The following is an 18,895-nucleotide window of genomic DNA, read 5'->3' on the forward strand; positions in this document are numbered from 1 at the left end:
TAGCAGGTGTGTCAGGAAATGACCAAATGTTGCCCTCCGTGCCCCTGGAGTCGCACGCATTGTAGCACATCCTGGTATTCCCTTCCTGCCTCTATTCACAGTGGAATACTTCCTTGACATAAGCTATGTTTCAATGAACTGATGACAAAGTGTAGCTAACGTCCCTCTGTCCCGTCCTAAATCAACTTCATCCCTTCCTTTATTCCTCCCTTCATTAGTCTCTTTGTCCCTTTCCCTTGCTTCCATGCCTGCTATTCAGTCATCTCATTTAAAGGTCATTCTTCTTCCTAGCCTTCATCGCTTCCCTCATTACATCCGCGCCCCCCCCCCCCCCCCCCTCCGCCTACTTACTGTGTCTGCTTTTCTTTTCTGGCAGTGGCGGTGGGCTGGCGGGGACGTCTGCATTTTCGCTGGCAATGTACTGGGCGACGAACACGCCCCCGTTTGTCTGGGGCATGGGTGAGATGGGTGTGAAAAGGGGGAACGGCGGTGTCGGGTGCAGCTCCTCTTCTGACAGGTTGTCGTACTGGGAGGGGTAACGCTCGTACAGCACCCTTGACCCTTCGGGGACGGGTGTTGTCTGGGTGCTGCGTCGCTTCTTCTGGGGCAGGGCAGGTGGTGCGCTGACACGGGAGGGCTGTAAAGGATTAGTTTGATTGGGCTGCGGGGTCCAGTACTCTGGCGGCTGCTGGGGTGGAGGAGCACTGAAGCGGGGGTGTGAGGGATGCTGTCCGGGGACTGGGGAAGAGGATTCGCTGTGAGACTCAGGCAGGGGGCTCAGACACCCTCCTACCGGTATTGGGGGCAGGTTTTCCCCAACTGACAAGTCCTGGTGGAGGAAGTCATAATCGGGGTCGTAGTTCTCTGTGTTGTCTGAAAAGGTGAAGAGAGGGTAAAAAAACACATTCATATCATCATATATTCACATTATACCCTCGACAGGAGCGCAGCTTTTAACTACCACCTTCACAGAGGAGAAAATTAACATATTATGGCTTATGTTTGTATTCTTACCGAGCGTCTCGCAGCTGGTGTTACGAGAACACTGACCGCTGTCCTGCTCCATGGAGGAAAGCTGTTCGTCTGACTTGCTCAGTTTCCCCATGCTGCTGCAAGGAGACAGGCGCGGAGAGTCGCCCCCATATGACTGGCTCCCCCCAGAGAAACGCCTCTGTAGGAACTCCTGTTCGTAGTCCTGCTGCTGCACAAAGAAAGATATTTTGCACTCCTTTCTCTTTTTCCTAGTTTATTTCATGTCATGTATTGATATAATCTTAATTGAAACTGAAGGTATCCAATAATGGACCACAACGTTAAATTCACCTGTCTGTGGACACTGCAAGGCAGGCTGGAGCCACGGCTCATAGGGGCAACCACTGCCACCCGTGTAGGCGAAGGGGCTGATTGGCGCTTCTTAGGGGGAAGGGCTGGTGGAGGACTGTAGACAAGAGAATTTAGAAATGAGCAGGAATCTTAGATGTCTTTATCACTGGGGTAAAGTCAGCACAGACAGTCAGGCAAAACACACGTTCTCAAACATGTAAGCACACACCGATCCACGTACGAACACATGAACACCCACATTATCATCCCTCCTGGACAACTGGGAGAGGAACGTGAGGGTGTTCATGTTAGCTTCACTCAGCTATGACTTGAAGCTGCCCTGCTTGTCACACCTAAATTCTCTCAGTGAGTTAATACCAGGTCAAAATGGGACAAAAAGCAGCACAAAAAAAGGACCATGACATGGAGGTTGGCGGTAAGACACTGCATAGGTCAGTCACACACTCTCATGCACTGGACGATCTTCTGATTGGATGATTAATTCTTCGGGGGAAATGCCCAAAACGAAACAAACGTTGGGATAATGCAATCATGCAACTCAAAAATAACACTTTCATCCAATCCAGAAGCTTCATGGGAGGGCTAGGGTGGGATGTTATAATGGAGACAGATGATCCTGTGGGCTGACATACTTCTCCTTCTGAGAGGGTCTCCTTTGGCCTGCGTCAGCACTCAGCTGTGCTCTGAGCCCAGAATCCAAAGGGAAACCAAGGATGAAACAAATTGAGAGAGACAGCAGAAAGAGTAAGAAGAAGAAGAAGAGACAGGCCAACAAACAAACCAAAGTGTGCCATACGCCTAAAATGTGAATCAGACTTTTCCTAAAAGGTCTGAATCAGTGAAAATGAAAGAAATATACAGAAATCCCCCACATCCTGAAAGAAAATGAATGTTTTAAAAATAACTTGAAGTAAAAGTGAAAAAGAATAAATACAGAACAGGACACTTCTGCTTTCAGGACCACAGTGCAAAAGGTCATAAACATTTCAGTGGCCCTCATATCTGCTTCTAAATGAATTAAGAGCGTTTCCAAACCTGCCTCTTTTAGTCTGGCTGAATCAGACTCGTTAGCTGTCCTTCTTGGTGGGATTTATTTGGGAAGATCTGAACACAGTATTCGTACTAATGTGCAAACCAGGGCATCAAAGACCAAGACCCTTCGAGAAAGTGTCAATGGGTCTTGGTCCCAAAGAAATTTTGGAGTGAGATCTGGTCAACTGAGATGCAGATATGTGAAAACAAGGTCCTTGAAGCGCAACAAAATACATTGCATTTGGCCAGAGGATTTTCTTTAGGGCCTTCTTCCTGTGTTTATGTTCTTGCTTTAGTTTGAAACAACTAACCAACAAGTGGAGCGAATGTTCTTATGTGACTTTTAGTGATGAATTTAGCTCCACCTCAATTCTTTCTGTGTGAAAAGGAACCAAAGCAGCAAAAAAAAAGTTTACCAACTCCGATTCAGATCAGAGGAAATGAACTATAGGTCTGAAAATTCCCTGAGAGACAATCTCGTTCTTGCAAAAATCTGGAAGAAATATTTTGAAATCAACAAATAAGGCTAAAAAAGAACCACATTGTTATCCTCAGCAAGGACTGAGAAAGAATTGTATTATCTTGTAGAATTAATATTTCAGTCCATTATTTAACTTCACATTAATCAAACCAACACCTGAATTCAAAATTTGGATCTACTGTCAAACAGCACCTCTATGAGAGCATGTAGAATATGACAGCTGCATGTGCTGTGTGTACTTCCTCACCTGAGCTCTGCCATCTTGGCTTCAGGAAGGGGGGGTTTGGGTGGGGCTACATCCTCATCTGGTATGTCGGAGGCGGCCTCGGCGGGAACAGCTGCTGGAGCTGTCTTATTTGAAACCTCCGGCTCCCGCTCTATCGAAGGTATCTCTGACGGCGCACTGCTACACACATAAGAAGCAGAGTGTGAGTGAAATAATTGCTCTGATAGTATGAACGGGGTGTGTTTGTACTCGGCTTCGTACTCACCTCTCTGACGTGGTCGCAGGTAGTGCTGGTTTGTTAGGGGTGGTGGGTGACGGCTGCTCCTGTTTCTCGATGGTCAGCTTCACCAGTTCCTGTTCACACAAATGCACACAAGTAGCTTCAGCGACCTTCTCCACGGTGATACTATCCACATTTTCTCTTATCAGCAAAGAGCTTACCTTTACTCCATCCAGCACTGCTTTGATGACGCTCGTAACGGACGCCACATTTTCCTTGTCCTCCAAGTCGATGCCGTCCAGCATCACCTGGTCTGCCCAACGGATGAGGTTGGCCAGACTCTGGTACACTCGGTTATGGCAGGAAGACAGCGCAGAACTGTTGAAAGGGGTTGGAAAAGAGGGCCAGGTAAGAGTATATATATATTTAAAAAAAAGGTTTGTGGGTGGTTTGAGATAATATGGAACAGACAGAAAGGACATGGTGTACAAGAGGTGAGAGAAGGTGTGGAGACCAGAGGTGTAGAGAGGAGAGATGCACCAGAGGGTGTGTGAAGAAGGGGTGTGATGTGACAAGCACATGTTGAGCACTGTGGGTGAGAAAATTCACACTAAAACAAGAACACATGAGACACTTCCATCTATCTACCATCTAATAAAGTACATATTTAGGGGCCATTTGTTTGGGAGGCTGCAGGTATGCCTGACTAGAAGCATAGGGGTTGGGATAAGCTTGTCTGTGGTTGTGCTGACAGGGGAATGTACTGTATAACCAACCACATAGGGAAGTGGGGTGTTGTTTCTGCCTGTAGTGAATGATGCATTCAGGCCCAAAACTAAGGTGTGGCAAAGGCCTGCACCGACATGCTGCAGTTGATTCACAGCGCTGGAATATCCATCCAGTGTCTGCGCACAGCTTAGGCTTAAGGGGAGTGGGAGGCGAGTCTAGCTTTGGGGTTTAGCAGAGGCATTTGAGGGGTGGTGTACAGCTAGAATATTACACCGGAGCTTAATAGGAATCACTAGATATTGTGAATATAAAAGGTTGATACTCTTCTGGCAAATAAGCATTTTAATCAATGTAACTGCATGGCCAGACAGCAGGTAGGAGTTACACCCACTGTTGACCTAGTTTTCGGACCAATATTGATTTAAATCACTGCAGACAATCTAACACTGTGGAACGCTGTGCATGTTTAGTAGATGGAAAAAAAAGCTCACTTCAAATTACAAAAAAGAATCGAAGCACTATTAACACAATGGTAACAATGTGAGGTAGCTTATTTGCCAAAAAACATCTGGGTTGGCCTTTAGGAAAAGCTGTGAAATTAGAGGACACGATTTTCAACTTGCTGCGTGGAGTGTCAGGTTAAAGCTATTAAACTGTGATCTATTGGGGTTTGACTCCATGGGGTCAAATCTCAAGGGATGGCTGCTTCTCAATGTTGTAGCAACAATCCATCAATCCGCTTCTAAATGCAGGGCAGCGAGATACAAGATCTGTCACCCCTGACCTCCATACCTTCATCTGTTCTGACGGATGGGGAAAGGCACAAAGACAAAGAATGAGAAGTTCCAACATGTCTCGACAGTCCAAACACAACCGAGGCTAAGGTTTCTTTCACCGAGAGGGTTTACTTCACCCAAAGATGAAAACAAATGGAGTCATATTATGGGTTAATATATCTCAAAAAATAAAAATCCATCCCTGATAACGCGCCACACTGAAGATGATTAATACATGAGTGACATTTTAAAGGCTTCAGGCAACAAATCCGCACACTTCCAGGTAGCCTTGAAGTGAAGGATGTCATCTGTCGCAACATGTTATCAATCTTCACAAGCAGTCTACATCATACCGGTGCTAACATGTCCGTCAGTGCATACCAGCAATGTTAGATATTACATAAAGAGGCAACAATGAAAACCATGAATCGACAAATCATTCGAATTATTGCATCTCTCGGGAGAAAAGGACTTAAGGCCTATTCTCAAAATATTTCTATTCTACCACATTTCCCAAATAGATTGAAGGATTCTGAATATTTTTTATGTACTAAAACCCATCAAATACTGAGCTATACTTCACATCTATTGTTGTATGAAACTCAAAACTCACCTGTGCTGTATCCGAGCCTCTACCTGAACCAGAGGCAGGATGGCCTCTAGCACCTTGCTGGCCGAGCCTGGAAGCATCTCCAGCACCTTCTTCTCCACGACCATTTTGTCCACGATTGTCTTGAAGTAGCGCAGGGCACTGACCACCTCCTTCTCATGCTCCTCCAGCCGACTCACCTTCTAAAAAATTAAAAGAAGTAACACAGCACAGAGGGTTAGAATTGTACTACAAAATATGATGACTATTAAATCTTAACAAGCTCTTTGACGCCATTAATTACACATAAAGTTAATTATTTGTCATTAAACAACCTATTTGGACCTTCACAAAAGTTTGCACTTTGACTTTGGTTCTATTAGTCCTATTATCTGCTCACAGTCAGCCCACAGTTGAAAGCCTCATCTATCAAGGGATGCAGCTTGTAGCCATCTTGGTACTATAGCGACGGGCTCTTTCAGTCTCTCTAGTCTTTCACAGCAGGGCTACTGGGGGAAAATACTCATTACACCGAAAGCCTTAAGAGGCAGCGCAGGAGTTCATTCAGGAAATGGCCCAGTTCCATTCATGTCTTTATAGGTTCAGACACCTGCTGTCAGCTGCAGCCAGCCGCCACAGTGACTGGGAAGCTGTGGGAACCAGCAGGGGAACTCTTGCACACACACACAGACACAATAGAGTACAGGAGCACAAAACGTTTGACAGGAAAACAATCCACTCACAAATAGGCAAACAAACACACACACACACACACACAGAATAGGTGGGAAAGAGATATATTTCCCACAATACACACGTAGTTTTTCAAGCAGCACACACACACACCTTGTTAGTAGGTTTCTCGGTACTCTTGGCTGCTGGCTCGGGCTGCAGTTGCTTGCCCTTCTTGGATGGAGTCCTCTTGATCTTGGGCGAATGGAACTTGTCCATCAGTTTCATGGTGAAAGAGGACAGATGGGACCGCTGCGAGTCTGTGGAGAAAGAGAGAAAGGGAAAGACAGAAAGAAATAGCGGTCAGTCGAGGAGGAGCGATGACTCTCGTTGCGTAGAAATGAGATAATAACAGATGGCACAGGTACAAAACGCTACTCATCTGAAGTTATTCAGGAAGTGAAAAATATGACACCACCCAGACACAAGAATGACAATGACACTTTTTTAAGAAATGGAAAACACCGGAGATTTCATCAAGTTTTTGTTACATCCTCATTTCATTTACTTTTTATAGTTCTGATGATGAATTAGTTGGTAAGGCACAGTCAAAGAGCCTCTTTCAGTTGTTTATTATGTGCACAGATGTGTCCACTCACATGTGTGTGAGAGAGAGATGTAGACAGAGCAGAGGAGTGTGGTTATAATAAAATACTCCAGTTAGTGCTGAGATGAAAATTGCTTGATGGCACATAATTGAGAGAAGCTTCATAATAAAGTGATTCAGTAGAATTTCCCCATGTTCGCTGTTGAGAGGACCGATAGCATCTGAGGAGAGAAGAGCATCCCACTCCGTTAATCCCAGGAGAATTGACTGCTCGCTACCAGCCTCCTTTCACCTGTCTGCCCCCCCCCCCCTCTATCTTCTCACCAAACCGAATCAGGAGATAAATACTAATAACAGCAGTGGGAGCCGGGGTAGGAAGTGTGTGTGTGTGTTTTTTTTTAATCAGTTGCAAAATTACACCTCTATCTGCTGTAATCTCCCCTCAGCTCGATGACAGCGGGATCTGGCATTCCACGGCCATCAGCGTAAAAAACACTGAATGCTGAATAGCAAATCAACAGCAGGAAAACACCATCAGCTAGACCTCCAGCCGGGCAGTGCTTTCATCTGCACCATCGATCCACATGCCACGCGCATATCCACCCTACTGTTCTCTCTCTCCGCTCCTAATCCTCCATCATCCCTTACACCCAGCAAAAGCCAAAGTTCGCTGAGGCAGCCAAGGACGACTGTGTGTCTCATTAAAAATGTTGATGAGAACTCTTCCAGTGAATTTCCTCACAATACTAATGCGTGTGATGAGGAGTTCGTGGCCGCAATCACTGCATTTTTTTTTTAAGTAAAAAAACATCTCAATGTTGTGCAAAATAAATGAATAAATCAGCATTACTCAGTTATTCATGTCACATAGCTGATTCAATAAACTACTGAGTTACTGGACATATATCTCATGACCGCTGTGTTACCTTAAATTTGCATTTGACCTACTTCCTAACATCCAACATCACGCACAGGCTTAGTTACTTTCCTACATGAGGACATCAGCTTCTTTTTTTTTTTAAAACCAACAATATAATTTTAATATTATGAGACATGCAAGACAAATATAGAATTTTTGTAAACACCATTAATAGCCCAGTTATGTCACTACAGAGGAAAAAACACAATGTGACAGATATAGCAGCCTCTTTGTGGGGGTGTTGTTCTGCTTCCTCAATTTAAACTATCAGCTGAAAAAAAAGAGGTAAAACATCAGCTAGGCAGCTAGGCAGGGCTGAGGAGGAGTGGAAGTCAAAAAAGTCTGAGTTCATCAGAGGGTCAGATCAATGAAGACCACAGAGGAGATAGACAAAGCGAGGTGTGATGTCACCCACTGGTTTATACTGGAGCCAGTTTGAAGCACAGGGTTGATGCTTAGGGGAGGTGCCATCTTTTCCATTTGCAGCCAGGAACTTGCAAATAAGGAGTGCTGGGGGTGTTATCTTTAACGCCCTGGAAACACACCCCAGTACCTCAGAGTGAAGCTTACTGCGCACACAAAGTGATACACACACTTGAGCTAAAAGGAGTTATTTGAGCTACCATAAATTAACCAAAAAATTACAACAATAGTCTGACTCAGTGCGAGTTCTGGAGTCAGAGAGAGCAGCAGGTGAGCAGACTGTCAATCACAGCTGTCAATCAACACCCACTGAGCTTCACTTAGCTGCATTTAGCAATTGAGAACATATTAGTAATCCTAGACAGAAGTTGATGTTTTTGAGTGAGAGTCATTTGGAGGCAAGTACTTTCAAAAAGGTACTCCACGCTTCAAGCTGTGTTAGTTTGTGCTTGGACCAGACACAATGTAGACCCTGCAGGAGAGCAACAACCTGCTCATCTCAACAGTTGTCTGGATCAATAATCTGTACGTTAGCCACAGGGGATACTGTGCTGCTTCAGTGCACATAAATACACAATGAATAACATTGCGGGGGTTGACACTGTGTGTGGACTTTTTGTAGCCTGAGGCTGTACATACCTGCATTAGCCAGTTTTGCCGCTAGGCAGGATGCTCTCCTGGCATGGTTCCACTTATGGCAATGTGTGGATAAGTGTACATATGCTTTTGATAGCACAGCAGCCTCCACATGAATCTAGTTGCAGATAATGGTTGTTTGATTCTGTTTGACCCTGCTGCCCCCTCATTACTGGCGTACACACAGGAACTGTGGTTGACATCATAGCATGCTGGACCCTCTCGCTAACAGCTTGAACAGGCCCGGAAGGACTATGTGCGAGTTTACAGCTGCATCCCAGCCCAGGGTTGAGAAGCAGTGACATCAGCACAATGAGTCACTGCCGTGATCGATACAGCTGGCCCTCAGACGTCGCTGCGGCCCCGGCGGCTCAGCTGTTTATCATGCACACGGTGCTGGTTCCCTGTCTCCTCTGCTCCCTACTCACTTCTCTACCACCTCCGTCTTTCTGTTCTGAACACAGAAAGCCCCACCACCCCCTCTCCTCTCGAGTTCACTGGAAGTCTGGCTGGCTCAGCAGGGAAATGACATCATCAACAGAGAGAAACGAACGGGGTGAAAGAGAGTAAGTCAGCGGGGGGAAGGAAAGAAAGAAAGAAGGAGAGAGAGAGAGAGAGAGAGAGAGAGAGAGAGAGAGAGAGAGAGAGAGAGAGAGAGAGAGAGAGAGAGAGAGAGAGAGAGAGAGAGAGAGAGAGAGAGAGAGAGAGAGAGAGAGAGAGAGAGAGAATACAGTGAAATGCTCTGTTATAGTCATGCAGGCCTTTCTCTCCACCCTCCTCTCCAGAGACAGGCCCAGCCATCCCTCCCGCTCCCCACAACTGCCCGCCTGCCTGCCTGCCACTGTCCCGAGTTATGAGGCGGTGATGTCATCGGTTGTAACGTCTCTTACATTGAATCTGACTAATCATGGACTGTGAAAAAGAGTGAAGAAACCGCACAGTGAACACATTTTTCAGATTGTTTTTGTCAGACGTCAGAGCCTCAACACTCTTATACACCTGTGACATATTTTCTTAAGAAATCTTATATATGTAGAAATACTTTCATTCAAAACACTTTATTCTTGTTGATTCTTGTTAGCTGTAGCACTGTAACTTTGCAAAGTGTCCAGTTTGTCTCTATTGTTTTAAACTACTGTACTTCTCCCTTGAAAACTGAACTATGTCCCTCCTGATATTCTCTATGTTGGAGTCAGAGTACAGTGTGATGAGGTTACAGTTACAGTGCCTGTGATAAACATTCCATATTTGTTATTTTTTCTAATTTGGTACGGGTAGTAAAATTATCAATTCAATGCAATCATTTTTTGGGTGTTGTGAAAGACGTACGACAAAAGAAAATAAATCAGGGGAACGCCGAGATCTGATTGTTAGGAACAAATAGGGAAGAATTTCGCAAGTAAACACTTTTGGAGGCATTTAAATTGCTTAAACACTTTGCCGCTCTGAAAAAAGCCTCGGGGGCTTTTAAAAACAAACACTCGAGTTTGAACAAAGCCTGGGAGAGTTCTCGCACAACTCTGTAGTATAGCAGCATCCCCAGGAGCCTCGCAGTCGCTGGATTGTCTAGAAGTTTTATTACACAATAAGCAAATACAAACACACACATAAATTTATGGGTGCTTCCAGCATCAACATGCAGTTGAGGCAAGTGTGTGCAATACATCTTAAATTGTTATTTTAAATTTATATTCCTCATTGTTCAAGATAACAACGGGCCCAACAAGACATCCAGTTTAATTAGTTGCAAAAACTTTAAACATATACCAGATAGTATCCTCCCTGGGAATCTGACCAGTCCCGGGGGTTTCCCCCACCACAACAAAGTCCCAGCAGCTCAGGTACAACCCCTCCAGGCTACCGTAGTTCTAAATCTGGATGTTTAACATGTCTACAAAAAGTCCCAACTCAGTTTCCTTCCTAAACATGAACAGGGATTTTTTTTCTGCTCTCAAAAGAATGTTAAACATGTCTTTTCATCCTTGAAGATCAAAGAAAAACTGTTTCCTCATAAACTATTTTATAAGTGTAACTGTGGGGTTGTGTGCTATACATTGGAAGGTTTTATGAGGATGGGAATGTTGATTTGTCTGTTAATGTCAATTGTGTTTGTTTTGAATAATACTTTTCAGTGGGTGTTGATCTGGATGTTGCAGTTATGTGGCATTCGTGTTAACCAGCAGGTAACCACGGTGACCTGAAGTAACCCTATCCCTAACCCTTTATAAGGTTAATGTTTTATTGGCACTGTCCCTGTTTTAATGATGAAAAAAGATTTGAACTGGTTGATCCTACTTTTGCAGTACGGTTTGCTAAATTATACTGAAACAACAAAATAATATACATAAATATACATAAAGCTTCTCATTTGCATTAATATATATTTACTCTTTTGATGACAGACGTTTAACTGTAAAATCCCAGGTTCCCAGTTGCTCGTAGTGATCCTGACACCACGACTGATGACTGGTGACATACGAGCTCGATCTGACAGGCGGATAGATTGATCTGGTTCCTGTTCAGTACAGGTGTGATCTATACAGGACAGCTGGTTGTGCCCCTCACAGCCCTCCCCCTCCCCACCCAACACACACACACACTCATAATGGGATGAAAACAGAGTGGAGGGACACACAGGACAGAAGGTGTGTGCTTAAGGTTACACACACAGCTGTCACCTCCTGCTGAACTCCCTGAGTGAGAGCTGCTCAATGAAAGTGAACTGAGCCACGCGTATGTGGACTTATTGAGCCTGCAAAAAAAAAAAGAAAAAACAACCCTGCAGCAAGGGTTACAAAGGTGGGTGCCAGCTGTTGAGGAGGGAAGGGAAAAAAAAAAAGTTTGTGTACAGGAGACAAAATGTTTGAATCAATCTGCTCCACAAAAACAGGACAGGGACAGTAAACATTAGTGGAAATGATGTGTGGAGAATGAATGTTCCCGCGCTCTACTGACTGCCTGGAAAACTGAATCTGTGAGAAATGTGCACACACATACTGCACGCTGGATTTACATTTTGATAACTACACTCTGGATAATGTATTTCCACATGCATTTCTTTAGTTCATCACGGGAAAGTACTCCATGCTCTTTGAATTAAAAGGCTATATAAGTATATAACAGTCTGAGTGTGTCCCTGTGAGGCTAATATGTGAGTGGTGTACAGTTACAAGAGGGATCTAAATAAAATCCTTTGCATTGGATTGAACTGCTAAAAGTGAGGACTGTTTGTTCCCCAGACACACACACACACACACACACACACACACACACACACACACACACACACACACACACACACACACACACACACACACACACACACACACACACACACACACACACACACACACACACACACACACACACACACACACCTCCCTCACCTGTTGCTAGATCAAGAGGACGACGAGGGAGAGATGAATGAATTACACTTCGGCCACATTGTTTTTGCCCACTGACACCCAAACACACATAAGAGAGATAAATGAACAATTAACACAGGGACATAGGATCAAAACTGGTAGCAAGTGTATTTTTCGTTTCACTGGGACTGTAAAAAAACTACCTGATGTTGGAGCTTAATGAAAAGTAATCTAAAAGGTATCTGCAAAATTATTACACTGTATCCTGAGGGGGGCAAGAATGTCTGTTCAACATTTTGTCCAAATCCTCTGAGAAGATGTTCATATATATTTAACTGAATAAATGAAAACTTTGATTATAGTTATGAGAATTCATCCATTGGGGGAACATGGATATTTGTCCCAGAGAGTTTGTCACAATTTCATGATAACACATCCTACAGCTGAGATATTTCACTCAAGACGAAACTCATCTTGTCTGATGAACCGACCAGCACAGCAAACTCTAGAGCGACACAGTGACAATTGTCTTTACTCTCGGGGGCAGGATATGAAGTTGCATATCTAAAATAAATGTGACTCTTCCTCCCACACACAAACACAAACACACAAACACAAATAGACATGTAATAATGTGCACGGACAGAAAAACAGCTTGTTGTTCTGTATGTAATACCAGCTGTTGTTCTAGGAAGATGCAAATGAATATAACTTCTTTTTAAAGCTCTGACTATAACCGTTGTTATCTATAATTCACTGTACTTACTGTACAATACCAAAACACACAATACATATATACTTGGCTTACTTAAAGTCACTTCTGAGAATGATAGAAAACCCCACCCTGGGGTAAATTTAAATAGACAGTGCATTGTTTATAAGTGCCTCTGCCTGCTATGACGCCTTATTTGTCTATAAAACCGACAACATAGCGAGTGAATTACTGCCTGCTACACTGTAAAACAAAAACCGCAGAGGGGCCGTGCCAAGTAGCCAAGTATCATATCTCCACAGACAAGACCTGCTGTGGAGCAAGAGAGAGGAATGCAAGCCCGAGGCACGTGAGAAGATCAGCACAGAGAGAGGAGAGAAAAAAAAAATGGAGAGGAAAGAGAGAAAAATTCAACAGGAAATAGTTAAGTGCTTAGTGAATTATTTATTCTCTCCATTGTAGTGGTTGGCTTCCTGCTGGCTGTGTTCACGTTTTTGGCTGGATCGCATCAGCCCAGTAAATGCGAAAGTCTGTGGCAGAGTAAGTAAATTTAAAAATATATATTTGGGGGCACTTTCAAATAATTAGTGGATAAAGTTGCTGTTTTTTTATGTAAAATTAGCGCAAATTAATATTCTGTCATAAACCGGGCCAGTTAGTGATAAAGTAATCATCACCTAATGTATAAATCAGTATAAATCACTAGATGGCAGTATAAGTTAACGATAATGAGATCGTGATAATATTTAATTGGCTTGATCGAATTAGATTTACCAATAGTTCTGGTTGGAGATGGGGTGGGGTGGGGTGAGGGGTTAATGTCATAATCGGATCTCCTACAAGTCAAAACCAGTTTAACTCCGATGTTTTCGTCACTATGGGTTGGATGCACTGCATACCACAGCCTAAAGTGTTACATAAAATTATAGACTAGTAGGTACAAGTACTTTCAAAAGAACCATAAAAAGAGCCAAAACTTAACCCTAACTGACATTTTAAGCATGAATCAAACATTATTGACTCGACTACCCAGCCCAGTGTCGTTGGTTAGCTGACTGAAAAAATATTTATAAGCTTTCTCCACTTAGTGCATTGAGCTCAGTAACATTAGCAAACAGCACTGATCTGATCACCCAAACACCATCATTAACGTTAGCTTGCCAACTTGGTAACGCTAACGTTAGCTAGCGCAGAGGACTGTATATATTTTAAAGTCTTCAGCATTAACGTCAATGTTATTTACCACAAGCAAGCCAATGACGCTTGCTTGTTTGGTGACAATGAGCTGAACACTTTTATAATAAACTTGTGACTAGCTTTTAGCGGTCCGAGGCTATGCTGACTGCTTTATGAAGAGGCGACTCGTTTTATTCAGTCTATTTTTAATTTTTCACTTTTCACTTGTAGAAGCAGCAACTTTCTTTGCCGTCTTATTAGAATTTGGGTCCTCGGTTATCGACAAGCAGTACTGTTGTGTTCATGTGCAGCGAGCCAAGCTACTGTCCAAAGATGGCAGGGAAGGCAGCAAGCCCTGGTATGGAATGTGGCTCTGGGTAAATGGTTGATTTAAGAAGTAATGGAGGAAGACGTCCAGTGGAGGGTTTTACAGTTTTCCAGCTGTGCTGCCCGAGTATGCTGCTCAACAGAGAGCCACAGGAAGGAGCAGGAACACTGAGCACATCTAGTAGAGTCCACTTACTCCACTTTACTGAGTAAGTAAATGAGTAAATGAGATTCAGTGGATGCTGAGTGCTCTGTCCACTTACCATCTATTGTATTTCGCTTAACAAATGAGTGAACGAGACGCAGAAGATTGTTTTCATGTAGACAATCGAATTATCAATGCAAACTGACACATCCAAACACTGGACTTCTCCAGCCTCTAACTTCCAAATGACTTCTGAAGTCCTAAAATAAACATAATGGGCAAATCATTTTCATTTGAAGTATTACAAACTTTGCAGCTCAGTCTTAGCTTATTTGTATTTGACATTCAATTGAGTTTTTCCAAATAGGAGATTAGAAACCCAAATGAGTTATTGGAAGTCTTTTAGATTTGATCAAAAACATCAACAATTTCACTTTCATTTTATTTCTTGTCTTGCACAAAATGCCACTTGCCTTTTGTCCCCCCAGCCCCCAAACCCCACCCACCCCCTCGCCCCCGCGTCTTCTGCTTCAATAAAAACCAACTCGGCTGATATTCTTTGTGATAAACAACTTACACAAACATGCCCTTCAGTATTGTCAATGACTAGTAAAGCAGTTCCACCAGCCACGGGTCAACGATCAGGAGCAAATATCAATGTGGTTATGAAGGCTCTGTATGTGCTGGGTTGCATGGGAACAGATGGCCTGGTCAACCATGGATAACATCGAGGCCACACAATGCAGGAGATCTATAACACAAATCCATATCACCGAACAGCTAGCTAGATCCATAACTGCTCGGTGTGGTCGTGTTTGGTCATCTGTGTGTGTGCAACATGAGAGGAAGAAAGTGAATGAGAGACACAGTCGGGTGGCAGAACAGCCTTCTGACCTTGTTTGGCACCATCTGCTCCGAAATCTAACAACAGGAGTGTGACAGTAGACTAAATGTCTGATGATTGAGAATTCGTCTATACAGGGGAAATCCTGCTCCTGACATCATTACCACTGTGAGTCATGAGATTGCACTCTGAGATAAAAAAGACTGACACCCACACACCCACTCATCCGCTCACTCATAGCTCTGTCACTTTTGAGGAATTGTTGTAGTGTAAATATATTTTAAAAAAGGGGGTGGGGGAGAATAACATTTATAATGCAAAAGTCATCTGATCCCTATTTAATTAAGTGTCTCATAACAAAAAACCCCCTCAATCAATAAAGTGTAACACACCTACGAAGTATACTGAAACTAGAGTTATGAGGAGGGATGAAAATGAGCTGCATTAAGTGATAATAAAAAAAAGGAAAACAAGAAGCATGTAGAGGCACATATAAACAAAATCCAGCTTGATCTCCTGGCGACACACCTTACATTCTTCAGTCTGTTTATCTGCGCCGTATGGCTCATATTAGTCAGGATAAATGGTCGGACAACACCGCTTCTCATGGGGCTTATTTCCAGCGCCGCAGAGTTTAATAGGAGGAATTGATCTTTCATTCATTTTCAAAAACGACAGATTCAATATTGTATTCGTATCTTCTCTGGATTTCTTCTTTTTTCTTGCTCCATTTTGTTTTCTATAGCAGCTGACAATTGCCTTGGGTGGGTTACTAAGATCTAAGGTCATGTGTGTTATGCTTTGGTTTAAAAAAAAAGGCCTTCTGCTGAAATCAACTGTGTGTTTTCACAACACCGAAACACATACGGCGATCTAATGTAACTGCTTGACGATGCATGATCTATCATCTGTCATGTATGGCAATAGAAACAGTAGCTCAGAGCTGTGTTTTTTTTTTCTCTCTCTGACTGCTGTTCAAATCATAACAGAAAAACAAGGACTGAGGCAGAACAGTTAAGAGAAACAAACGTAATGTTTCATAGTCATAACATCTCTTTAAATAACTGCTCAGCTTGAACCCAAGGCCACAGAGGTTAGAATAGACTATACACAGCTCCATAATTACACAGCTTCAATATGAGATGTTGTAGATGTGAAAATATTGGGGGCAGTGAAAATATTGGGGGCAGTGGGTCAGATTGAAGCTATGAACTACTACTGCGTTGAATCTGCAAATTTAAAATGTCCCGACAGCTAAACTTTAATGATAATTCAATTTTTTAAAGCAGGATCCTGATGGGGGGGGGGGGGGGGGGGCTGTTGTGTTGTTTTTCATTGTGCTCATGCAATTTGTTTTTGTTTTTTTTTAAGTATATTTTTTGGGGCTTTTTGCCTTTTAATGTACAGATTAGTAGAGAGAGAGACAGGAAATGGGAGGGAGAGAGGGGGGGAATGACACGCAGGATAGGACCACTCGGCGCGGGATTCGAACCGGGGTCGCCTGCAGTGAGGACTGTAGCCTCAACACATGGGGTGGGTGCTCTACCCACTGAGCTAACCACCGCCACAATATGTTTTTTTTATTTAAATTCTCTATCAATTGTAAACCTTATACAGTCTCATTAAATGCAATCTTAAAAGGATTAAAAGGGCAACAAAACAAGTGTGTAAAATCTGTATTACAGTGATATAGATTGCTATATAAATTCTTGCTTCATCAGTTTGTTTACTGCTTTTATATAATGAGTTAATTAACCACAAACTAATAGTGAGCTGTGTCAATATATGAATGTTATTTGCTAACTAAGGGCATTCAAGCAGGACAGGTTAACTACTGATGATGCTTAAGTTACAGATATAAACAGTAAACCCAGGCAGAGATTGTCTTCAATACCACACAACACAACACACAAGTGCTACGGCAATATTCAAAGCTCACAAAAGAGAAGGTTCATCTCTAAGTAGGTTTTGAAGTTATACTGCATTATTAATGAGAAGAGAGTCACTCCATGAGCTGTTCTTGTTAAGCACTTTCATTGTTGATGAGAAATGTTTCGGGGGAATTTGAAATTTCTCTGTAACTAAAAACCACCAGGTCAATTTAAAAAAAAAAAAAAATCAGATAATATACAATATGACTCTCACAAAGTGCTCTGTGCTGTGTCAAATGTAGGCCAGTAGCTTGGAAGGTTGTGTTTTAGAAGAGGGTGGGACCATTAAGGCTTGTGTATTGTGTGGTGGCATAAACATTTACAAGTCTCTAGCCTCAATGCCTCCTCTGTTTAACTATGGAGCCCAACAAAACTCCTTCTTCCAAAGCTCTCTCTGTCTGTGGAGTTAACGCCATCTTTTCTTCCACCTGTGTATGTGTCTCTGGTGCCCCCCCCCCCCACCACCGCTGTAGCTGGTTCACTCTTACTGGCACCCCCACATATTTCCTCCTTTCAAGTAAGTGTGCAAGAGATGGTGAAAACCGCACTGTTTGTCCAAAGTTGCAGATCACAGAGCAGGTTTCAGAAGGAAAAAATGTGTTTATCTGAGTGCACTGCAGGGACTACTGGAGGCTGAAATGCCACACTTACCCCCACCCCCAAGCTACTTTTATTATTATTATTACTCATTCATTCCTCTGCTCCACTTGCTGTTGATGGCCACTCTTTCACACTCTCCCCTTTATGTTTGTATGTCTATTTAATAGCAGCTAAATTAACAATTTATCAGTTTATTTTACAGTGACCATGCACACACACATACACACACACACACACACACACACAATATTGCATCATATCACACTACACTGACTATGACTGACCTTTAAGGTATTACAAAAATTTAAATAATCTTCACTCTGTGCCAGCAGTTGTAGCTCTCTAGTTGGTAGTATGGTTTCAATATGGGTCGAGGTCTGATAATGGGCATGGGACGAGCTAATGGAACTGGTTAATGGGATCACTTGGCATAGGAGTTCAGCGGGGCAGTATTGAAAGCAATGGAGAGAGCCCTGCGGTCTAGGTCATTCAATTGTCCTATGTACAACAGATACATACACACAATGCATGAGCGTCCACGTCCCCAGATAGACACAAAGAGTCTCTCTAAACTATTCAATCGCAAGCAAAGGCTACAAAGGGGGAGATGCCGCGGGGGTCGTTTTTTCCAACGGCATCGACAACAAATAAAATATGTGGCCCACGAGCGGTACGTGTTTGATGCCCTGATTGTAAAATAGAAAAACAAAAACAACTACGCTCAAAGTTTGGCACGATGGTAGGGTCCAGAGGTGAACTTGTATCACATTAGTTATAATATATAATAGAGGCTATAAAATCCAGTCACCTCCAGAGAGCTCAAATGAGAGCATGACAGTTTCTGAGTATTAGGTTAAAGTTCAAGTCTCCTGTATGTTCAAATGGGCTAATTTACCGTATCCGTGTCATTGAGATTATGATAAAGTGTTACAGAGAACATCAGTCCAATCCAGAGGTTTAGTAATTAATAATAATGATTTTCAACCATTTGTTTGTTACCCAGTTTAGTAAATTCAAATACTGAGATTAGTCTGCAACTATTTTGATAACTCATTAATAGGTTTTCAAACAAATATGTTAAAATATTTGAGTTTCAGCTTCTCAATTATGATGATTTACTGCTTTTCTTTATGTTATGTGA

The 18,895-nt window shown here is 42.9% G+C and overlaps 1 protein-coding gene across 4 annotated transcripts in view; it reads right to left on the bottom strand.

Annotated features, from left to right (window-relative positions):
* rapgef1b (Rap guanine nucleotide exchange factor (GEF) 1b) overlaps positions 1–18,895 on the bottom strand; it is a 46,642-nt gene that overhangs the window by 14,791 nt on the left and 12,956 nt on the right. For 2 of the 4 annotated variants that reach the window (XM_053340380.1, XM_053340383.1), the window contains exons 2-9: positions 6,244–6,389; positions 5,422–5,600; positions 3,525–3,681; positions 3,349–3,437; positions 3,105–3,263; positions 1,324–1,438; positions 1,015–1,201; positions 352–873 (exon numbers count right to left, since the gene is read on the bottom strand). In XM_053340380.1, the coding sequence (XP_053196355.1) occupies positions 352–873; positions 1,015–1,201; positions 1,324–1,438; positions 3,105–3,263; positions 3,349–3,437; positions 3,525–3,681; positions 5,422–5,600; positions 6,244–6,389 (1,554 nt within the window). The remainder of the gene's footprint in view (positions 1–351; positions 874–1,014; positions 1,202–1,323; positions 1,439–3,104; positions 3,264–3,348; positions 3,438–3,524; positions 3,682–5,421; positions 5,601–6,243; positions 6,390–18,895) is intronic. The other 2 variants (XM_053340382.1, XM_053340381.1) reach the window with 2 other exon arrangements.

This window comes from Scomber japonicus, chromosome 19 (genome assembly GCF_027409825.1).
Source record: "Scomber japonicus isolate fScoJap1 chromosome 19, fScoJap1.pri, whole genome shotgun sequence".
NCBI classification, from domain to species: Eukaryota; Metazoa; Chordata; class Actinopteri; order Scombriformes; family Scombridae; genus Scomber; species Scomber japonicus.